Source organism: Herpailurus yagouaroundi, unplaced genomic scaffold (genome assembly GCF_014898765.1).
Source record: "Herpailurus yagouaroundi ecotype Mexico unplaced genomic scaffold, PumYag 181, whole genome shotgun sequence".
Classification (NCBI taxonomy): Eukaryota; Metazoa; Chordata; class Mammalia; order Carnivora; family Felidae; genus Herpailurus; species Herpailurus yagouaroundi.
Window position 1 is genome coordinate 6,795,790 of NW_024412412.1, and position 10,299 is coordinate 6,806,088.

A 10,299-nucleotide genomic window follows, 5' to 3' on the forward strand; every position below is an offset into this window, starting at 1 on the left:
ACAAAAGAAAAGGTGCCTTGTTAACCCTGAGGTTATTCCCCTATCTGTCTCATACCCTAGGCTAGCTAAGTTAAACAGACATGGCACCTCCTGTCTACTGTTAACAACCACCTACCCATCTGCCTGGTGCCCAGATTTTGTTTTATATTGACCCAAACCCCAAACACTGTATATCTTCAAAACCCCCCTTTTCCCTCACTTCCCCAAACTAATGTTCTTAGTTTCTTTATCTCTTTGTACACACCTATCACATGTGTAAGCCTTCTGATCTGAATAAATATGGGGCAAGGACCCTTATTCGGGGCTCTTGTCTTTTCCCGGACATTACCCATCTTTTGCTTTAATCCTGCATCTGCTCTTTTACTGGCCAAAAGAAAACTTTAGACTTAGAGTCTATGACAAATGAATGAATGAATGAATGAATGAATAAGCTGAACTCATAAAAACAGAGACTACAATGGTGGTTACCAGGGGCTGAAGGCTGGGGTAAGTGAGGAGATGTTATTTAACGGTACAAACTTAACAACTAGTAAGTATGTTTTGGAGATTTAAAGCACAGGTTAGTGATTATAGTCAGTTATACTGTATTACGAACTTCAAAGTTACTAAGAGACTAGATAGTAACTGTTCTCACCACAAGAAAGATGATAATTGTGTTACCTGATGGAAGTATTATCTAACACTATAGTGGCAATCATATCGCAACATACAAATGCATTGAATCAACTCACTGTACATCTTCAAATGAGGCATGTTAAATGTCAATTATTAAAAATAAATAACACATTAACAACAAACATGAAAATTATCAAAAGTAGCCAAAATAGAAGACATAAAAGTAAATAAAATATTTCTCAAAAAAGCTGATCTCACATATGAAAGTTTACAAATGAAAACATAAGTGAATTCACACACATGTATCATTAAGCCATTGATCGGTAGGTAAATTAGCTTTAGATGATTTGGTTTTAGGTCATTTGATTCTTAGCCAAAGTCATGTTCTCATATTTTCAGTATTTTGTTTCTATATGGTGGGGCAGGATGAGAGGTTAGGAGGTCACTGGAAACTGTACACATATAATCTTTTGACAATAAATGGCTATCAAAGAAATAGTGTGATCTTTATGTTTGATTTTTAACTCTTCTGATCTCACCATCCTTGTCACATGGAGCTGTTGTACAAGGGATTAATAATAGAGGAGAAAATGTTAGTTTTCAGGGCGATCTAAGCCTACTTACCTTCCAGATACTATTAAGAATATCTTACATATGTGACACTAGTCTCTCCTTTCAGGAATAACTTAAAAATACAGCTTCTTCTTTTTATTAATCTATTTTGAGAGAGAGACAGAGAGAGACAGAGAGAGAGACAGAGAGAGAAAGCAAGAGAGGGAGAGAGACTAGAATAGGGGCAGAGAGAGGAGAATCCCAAGCAGGCTCCACACTGTCAGCACAGAGCCCAACACAGGAATTAAACCCACAAACCATGAGATCATGACCTGAGCTGAAGTCAAGAGTCAGAGGCTCAACCAACTGAGCCACCCAAGTACCCCCTTCTTTTTTATTTTTAAATGATCCTTAGGCAATTCTCTTATCCTTATTGTGGAAAAGAGTGTACTGTAGACGAGTTCCCTTGCAAGTCAGACTACTTCTGGTAATAAAGACTTTATACTCATGTGACCTTCCTTTTGGCCCCCTTCAAAAGACAATTGGCCAGAGGCACCGACCTCTGGGGAGTTTGAAAGCCCATAGAAAAAGTAGAGGGTTAACCATCTGGTTTCCTACCATTAGGTTAATTTGTCACCAAATTTAGAGACTCCAGGGTTTGGAAATATTCCAACGGAAGCTATTTTATTTTCTTACTTGTTAAGCTTCACTGACCACAAGGAACCTTAGTCCCCCAGAAGTAAATAAAAGGCCCTGTGTTCCACTATCCCTGATCATTCACCTTTCTACCGGGCATTCTGCCATGAGACTCCATTCTCTTCTTTCTGTTCTTCTCCTCTTTGTGACTATAATACCAAAAGGTAAGATGGCGAATAACTGTTGGTATCTTAGGAGGTCTACTGGGATGCTCCATTATATTGTGGCCATTTTAACTCAGACCCTAATGCACAGCCTTAGGAATTCAGAAGCCCATCATGATCATCTCCTTTAGAACTGATGAAGCCAACACTACAAAGTAGAATGACGATTTCCATCAACAGAAAATGGGATCCAAGAGGTTCATGGTTAGAACGTGCAGCTCAAGGGGCGCCTGGGTGGCGCAGTCGGTTGAGCGTCCGACTTCAGCCAGGTCACGATCTCGCGGTCCGTGAGTTCGAGCCCCGCGTCAGGCTCTGGGCGGATGGCTCAGAGCCTGGAGCCTGCTTCCGATTCTGTATCTCCCTCTCTCTCTCTCTCCTCCTCCTCCCCCCTCATGCTCTGTCTCTCTCTGTCCCAAAAATAAATAAACGTTGGAAAAAAATTAAAAAAAAAAAAAAGAACGTGCAGCTCAAATAAAGACAGAGGAGGAGAAGCTATGACATGTGACTTAAGCCTTAGCAAACACATCAAGTAGCCTTTACCAGGGTCCCAATCTCCATAAAGGAGAGTACAAATGACTACTGGTTTCAACTTGGTTAATGAATGGAAGTGATGTGGAGTCTATTGGAGAAGTTAGGTCCCTAAGACAGAGCTCCACAAAAAAAAAGGACTGCACCAAGTTATTAAAAACAAACAAACAAACAGAAAAAACAAAAATAGGGAGCAGAGGAATTTGGAAAAAGCATAAACAGTGGAATAAAACATCAATGGCAAAATTTTAAGCATAAGGCAAAATATGAAGAAAGCATTTTAAGAATATGAATTATATCCTTAGAACCCATGATTCAGAAGTTAGAATATTAAAATGTAGAATCAAAGGAAAAGGGGGAATGTGGTCATCTTCAGTCTGGTTCAACCAGATCCTTGTAAGAACTGATAAAATTCCTTTGCCTACTGTTAATGACAGGATGTCCACAACTCTCAAAATTATGTCTGTGGTCATTGAACACAGATCAGGTCTTGGATAACTCTCTTTATTTGTTGGTTCATCTCTAAGATTCTTTATAATCAACGATACTCATTTGTTTGACCTTCACCTACTCTGTGGATATGTTGGGATTCACCTGACATACAGCTCTCTCCAAATGAGGGAGTTTATGTAACTCTCATTTGGTTCTCAATTCTCTCAGAAGACGACACAGCTTGAGGGAGACACACTTGTAGTGACATCTAATGTAAAATCTCACAGTGATCATGGATTAAAATCAGAAGGCAATTTAATGGCTAATTCTTTAATTTTACAGATAACAGAATCTGTTTCCACATAAAGAATATGATTTTACTGAGGTCACACAGGCGGTAGCAACATGGCACCTAGAACCATCTTTAACCTGGGTCAGTGTTGTTTCCATCAATCTACAGGTTTGGATAGCCTATAAAATAGTAACCCTGATTTCTGTCAGGCTTTTTACCTCAAAATCTCCTAACTAAATACTGAGGAGCCTAATGAGATTCCTATGTTTCCTCTTTTGGAAGACATAATGTCTGTGAAACATCTTATTTTACTTACCTCCAAATTCTTTCCTTCAGTGTCTGAGGTAGGCGTGTCAAATGGGATAAATGTTGTGGCACTATTATTGGACTATTAATGGTAGTCTTTAGATTTTCCTGATCTGTGTTCCTTAAAATTTGATAAATGGCTATAAGTTCTCAGATAGCAGAAAGCATTTGGCACCAGAGAATTACGCCTGCGTGGTTGATAAGTGAACAGGTTTTGCTCATGCTTGCTCTCCCCTACCTGAGCCAAATTCAGTTCAGCATAAATCACTGTCTCCTCCCAAAGTCATAGCCTATGTTATGAGCTGGATCTTTTTTTAAAAAAGGTTAATGAGAGATAGATCTCCTTGAAGTAGAGTTTAGCCAAAACCCTCCATTCTAGTGGAAAAAGGGATATGGCAAGGGCGGGAAGCAAATTGAGAAAAAGCCTGTCCTAGACCAGAGGCAAGAAATAACTTATGGGAAAACAGGATTCTAGGAAATCTAGGCCTAACATTTAGAGAAGGTAAGAAAGTAATGACAAGACTGGAGACCCACAAATACAATAGTACATCCAAAAGCAAGGCAGTCATAGATACTACAGAGTCAAAAAAAATAGACCGCAGGCAACAGGTGTTAGAAGGAATAGGAGAGTGAAAATATGTGTGGGGTCAAAGGATACCTTATTGCATTCAATGGTAACAAATATTTATTGAGCACCTCTTACTATACAAACACTGTGCATTTCAAAAATACAGGATATAGTGGGAAACAAAGGAAAGTGTCTTCCCATGATATAAAAGACAGATATCTGTCAAATGATTACACAGATTAATATATAATTATAAACATTAATAAGGACAATAGAGAGGAACAGAGTATTACAAGTGCCTATAACATGTGGTCATTGTCTTGTTTGCAATGTCAGAGACTTCCTTGAGGCATGCCCAAAGCAGAAAGAGAAGTGTTAGTTAAGCAGTCAACACCTCTGGTAAAGAAAGAAGCCAGTGCAATGTCCCTGATGTAGAAGAACACATAGTGTGCCCAAGGAACTGCAAGAAGGCTTCTGTACGAGAGCACTGGTTTATACTAGAAAATGTGCCAGGCATTGCATGGAATTATGCGCAAGTGAAAGTTGGCACAAACACTAAGTTTGTAGGAGGGCATTTTAAGAACAAGGAAGGCGAGACAATCAGATGTTATACATGGGTAACAGAAATTACTGGTATCTAAATCACATGGGGGTTCACAATTTATGCACCCAGAGTGGGCTCATCTATGGGTTCTCAGCAGCCTGCAAGTCTGAAAAGTCCCTTGACAAACTTTTCCTTTGTTTCACCATTTCAATGTCCTGCCCTCAGTGTCTCTCTTCCTGGTTCCACTGCAGAAGGAGTTTTGAGTTAATAGCAGCTTCCCTCTTTTCTAATCTTGGGAGAATCCTCTTTTGAGGTAAACACAATGAATTAAGCCTGAGAAACCACCAGCAACTGTGTGAAAATAGAGAAAATGTATAGAAAACAATCATAAGGAATCAGGAAATCAAAATTCATAACTTTTCCATCTTACACTTGCTGTGATCTAATGGTAAATAAGCCTACTCTAGCTCTATGGGGATTCTCTAGGTCATGATCTTCCTTGGACTTGAGAACTTGTACTGTCCCAAATTCTTCCATCTTTTGTGCCTCCATCTTTAATTTGAATAAGGCCCCTCTGGAGTCTTCCCAAAGCAAGTTCTTACTCGAGGCACCAAGATCTGCGCTCCTTAAGGTAGAATTCTAAAGTGTAAGACAAATCTAGCAAAAGTGGTGAGGAAAGTGCATCACTGAAGGTGTGAGGGACTCAGAATTTACAGACAGAAACCATCGGGGCCAATGATAATAGATGTGGGTCTGGTTGAGAGGGCGCACAACAGACCCTACTTCAACACTAATCTCAGTGATAAGCCTGGAGGACACCGTGCTAAGGGAAATAAAGCAAAGAAGACAAATACTGCATGATTCCACTTATATGAGGTATCTAAAATAGTCCAGCTTCTAGAAATAGAGAGTAGAACAGTGGTTGCCAGAAACCAGGGGAAGGGAGAAGCATGGAGTTGCTTTCAGTGGGTGCAAAGTTTCAGTGATACAAGATGAATAAGTTCTGGAGACAAACAGTACACCACTGCACCTGTCATAACAACACTGCATTGTGCACTTACAAATTTAAGAGGGTAGGCCGTTAGGGTTCTTACCACAATTTGAAAAAAGAAAAGATGAAGGATAGGAGGGTATTTGGAGTTGGGGGCAGAGTTGGGGGTGGAGTCGGGGGCAGAGTCAGCCTCCCCACAAACATGACAAGAATCCTTCAGAGGTATGCCTTTCAGGACATGTTCTTCCTGCAGATCACCTCTCCTTGTGTCTCCCAAATCACTTATGCCAAGCGGACAGATGAGACAAAGATTCCATAAGTCTGCAGAGGAGGGAGTAACTTTCAAATGGCCAGGTCTCTTGTGAATACAGGATACTGAAGTTGCATGGGAAGGTCACGATACTTTACTTTTGCAGTTGAGCTGTTCTTAGCCACATTATGAAATAAGGCCTAGAACCCTCTTTTGGTCAAAGAAAAGGAATTTCTTTGTTAGTCGGCTAGATGTTGCCTCTTGGTACCGATGGTTAATTGCCAAACTGTTTGAGCAGTTTAATAATATCACATTCTTCAAAATCCTAATTTTGATCCCCACTGTGACTCTTGAGGATCTGGAATCTATTGGGTGTCTAAAATAGATCTCATAATCTTAGAAATTCAGTGAATACTAAATAACTTTTACTCACAAATTTTCTTTTGAGGAGAATTGAGTACTGAGGTCATGAAGAATTTTATTGATGGCATTTACCAAAAAAATCAAATTAAAAAAGTCACTGTCTTCATGAAGGAAATTTCTCCAAAGAAACTACATAATCCAAACAAGAAAATGTTGGGTTTATCAACCTACAGTCCAATGAATGTTAAATAATCACTGCTTGAGCATATCTTCATATGACCTGAAAAAGAGTCCATGACATCCTAGAAAAGAATATATATGTATTTTGTATATATGTATGTAAATTACACACACACATACACACACACATATTCTTGAGAGTAGGGACATAAAGAGGTTAGAATGGCATAACTGTTAAATTGATTCATTAGCCCCCTGAGAATTAAGAAAATTATAGAATTCTTCTTATACTGACTCTGGAGAATAACATAATATTTAACCAGCACGTTGGACAGGAGCAGAAGAAAGCTTGAACTCTATTTTACCTACAGAAAAGAAAACTACCCATCTATTTCTTAATGGATAACGTTACAGGAAGAGCCCACCCCATTGAAACCCTGTCCCCCATCACCAGAAGAAAGAGAACAGCTAATGACTCAATGTGTTCTCATGCTGAGAAAATCATGTCCTTTTTGAGGTTAGAAGTACGTGCCATTCTGTGGTCTTTTCTTTTAGTGCAATTCTGAGTTTTCCCCATTTCATCCATGGAAATTTATGTTGTGATACCATATGAATACCACCATATCTACATTTTCTTTACTCAACAGCAATTATTAAACATGTATCTCTTCTCCCACTACATGTGACATAACCATCTGAACATATTAATATCATGTAAATTCTGAAATCTACTAGATCATTCTCCTCTATTGCCCTATTGTTCCAATAAGTGAAAATAAGTGTCGATATCTAGGGAGAAATTCCCTTCTTTATGAACCAGGTAATTTACTATTATCTTCTTGACTTGAAGTAGTGCCTAGCAACAAATGTATGTCAGTCATTGTTGGAAGGGAGACTATAACTCTTTGGTTTCCTGTTCAGATGACACTTTCTGAAATTAAGCTTCATATTTAGTGGAGGGCACATCACTGGGAGGATGAATTGCTCTGATTCCTTCAATTCAAGCAAGAGGCACCTGCCAAGAAGAGAGACCGGTACTACCCTACACCACACACTATGTCAGGAAGTTGAACTTTCCAGCATAATGGGTGCCAAGACTACCCTACTGCTTCTCACTGTGGCCTTCCCCATTCCAAGAACTCTAGACTTTAGCTTCTTTAGAAAACCTGAAAATGTCCCCACAGGTGACATTAAGCACACGAATAAATTTATCGTGGGAGAGACTAGTAGCCATCTATAGGACCGATGCACAGCTGAGCACAAGCCTTTGCTCAGTGTAGATGAGGCAGCCAAGCCAGTGCCTCGCACAGCTACCTGGTGGGAACTTAGGTTCTCTCCCTGAAAGACAGACACTTCACCCTCCAGAACTGGCAAAGCAGGCACAGCACTACAAGATTTTGCCCAACTCCCCAGCCTGAGGACAGGATGTGTCACGAGCTGGCACCAGACAGGATCCTGTGGCAAAGGTACACCTGTCTCACACAGGTTCTGAAAATTCAGTTGTGTTGGTTTATTTGGCTATTATCTTTCTTCAGAATGGAGAAACCAAAAAGGAGGTCAAACTCTTAGTTAAGAGGTAGAAGTGAGGCAGCAAAGGAGCCAGTTAAGGTTAATATGTTACAGGTTGGTAAAGACAACATGTGGGTTGACAGGATGGTTCAGGGACTAGTGACTATTAATGAACATGAACGGTGTGTCTTTTATGTAACATCCACCAGGTGCACAGGGGAAAGAAGGAACCCTAGTTGTGCCTGAAAGGCTACAGGAAGGATCTAAGACTAAAGGAAGTTACTCTCTTGAAGCACGTACTTAGTCACATACTTCTCAGTGGCCAAATGAATTAGGAAAACATATATTTAAGGAAAAATACATTTCAGCTTTCGAGAGAAATTCTCTTCACGTATCTACAGATAAGGGGCACTGAGCAACGTAGAAAATGTGTTTCTTCCATAGCTCTGCAGTGGGGGAATTAGGGAAGGTGGATGCTGTAGGACTGGTAAACTCTATAAAAGGCGCTGGAGGTGAGAACACATTCCAGAGGACAGGGATGTTGTAAGCCTGGATGGGGTGGTCAGCACAGATGTGGAGATTGAGAGATGCATACCTCCTCTGAAATCGTACTTTTAGTGAAGATATTATTGGCATTTGGGGCAGGACAATTCATGAGGTGGGAAATCCAATTACCTTGTACTTGACCCACTAAATACCAAGGATGCCTCCCTAGTCATGGTGACACCAACAAATGGATCCATCTCAAAATGCACTGCCCCCTACGAGGACAACTCTCTCAAGCTTCTAGAAATCAGCCTACCCACACCAGGATATGTATAGCCCTGCACTCGAAGCCCTCCTCCCCCCAAAGGATACTACGCTTTTGCCGAAGGGCTTGGGCTTTTCCTATAGGTAATATCATCTCTTCTATCCTCAAGCCGTCCTCTGTAAATGTATTGCTTTATGTGCAACACGATAATTTGATGGTGGTTTAATCTGATGCTGATTTAATGATATCCAATCTCTTTCTGTGCAGCAAGGCCTGGCATGATCCCAGGGAAGAAACAGTGTGTTCTTCTGAAAGGGGTGTGCAGAGACGGAGGGTGCACCTCCACAGATGATACCATTGGTGAATGCAATGATGAGAAAAAGTGTTGTAGAAAGTGGTGGATATTTTATCCCTACGCAACACCGGCTCCCAAAGCAAAATCTCCTTAGTGCGAACAAACTGTAAGCCCTTCGAACTCCAGAACACAGGGATGAGTTTTGTAGCTCCCTATTTAACCTGGCTTGTTTATCTCCCTTGACTGGAAATAAATGTCCTAAATCCACATGTACTCCTTCCTGGGGAACTTCTTCTCGATGTACATGCAAGCCTCTCAGGAGCTATAAGACCAAACTTCATGATAGAAGAATCTCATACCCTAAAGCTATTTATAGAACATTTCTTAAGAATGATAAAGATAGGGGCGCCTGGGTGGGCCAGTTAGTTAAGCATCCGACTTCAGCTCAGGTCATGATCTCATGGTTCGTGACTGCCTCTCTCTCTCAAAACAAATAATTAATTTTTTAAAAATTTAAAAAAAAGAATATATGGGACAACAAAGATTTCTTTGACATTTCAGGAGAAACTATATGTGAAAAGTTATAGTTTGTATTATAATTACCATTACTTTCTGATAGTCAAAGCTTTATTTGTTTAATAAATATGTCTGTTTGCTCCTATGCAAACTGAAATTAAATAAGCAAGTCAGAGAAAAAAACTAAAAGAAAGTTTCACCATGACTGATAATGAAGCTGAAATACACACATTTCATTAGCATTAGACAATCCTTTCTAACGATATCACCGATTAAAATAAGTAATAATACCAAGGGGGAGGGAGTGAGATGACAAAGGAATCTAGAATTTTATTTTATTAGTGGTGTGAAGGATGGTTAGCTTCTCTGATAAATGGTTTTTCTCAAAGCCTCAGTTCTCTGTTCTTTCTGGTCTTTAGATCACATAAAGAATTCAAAGGTTTCTTTTCAGCTCTTTATTATTACTTAAAATGCCTATTACACAGGCATATACGTGCCTATGCACACAGTAACGCTTGGTTTCACACCTGGAAACACATACAAAGTATCATTTGAAATTATTAGCCATTGAAAAATGCAATAAGCCATTACTGAAGCCAGTATATGATGTCAACAGTGTACTGACTGGAACATTAATGAAACTTCAGAGTGTCTCTTCTCCTTCGATTCAGAAGGACTCACAGGAACAGCCTATGCCCTTTGTCTCGGTTAGACCCAGTTGAGGCATCATTTGAAATGTGTGAGCAG

At 39.8% G+C, this 10,299-nt stretch overlaps 1 protein-coding gene across 1 annotated transcript; it reads left to right on the forward strand.

The window, feature by feature from the left end:
- Positions 1–1,969: 1,969 nt before the first annotated feature.
- LOC121039950 (beta-defensin 130B-like) lies at positions 1,970–9,281 on the forward strand. Its single transcript, XM_040490399.1, has 2 exons — positions 1,970–2,027; positions 9,009–9,281. The coding sequence occupies exons 1-2, from the start codon at positions 1,970–1,972 to the stop codon at positions 9,188–9,190; spliced, it is 240 nt and encodes a 79-aa protein (XP_040346333.1). The 3' UTR covers positions 9,191–9,281.
- Positions 9,282–10,299: the final 1,018 nt, after the last annotated feature.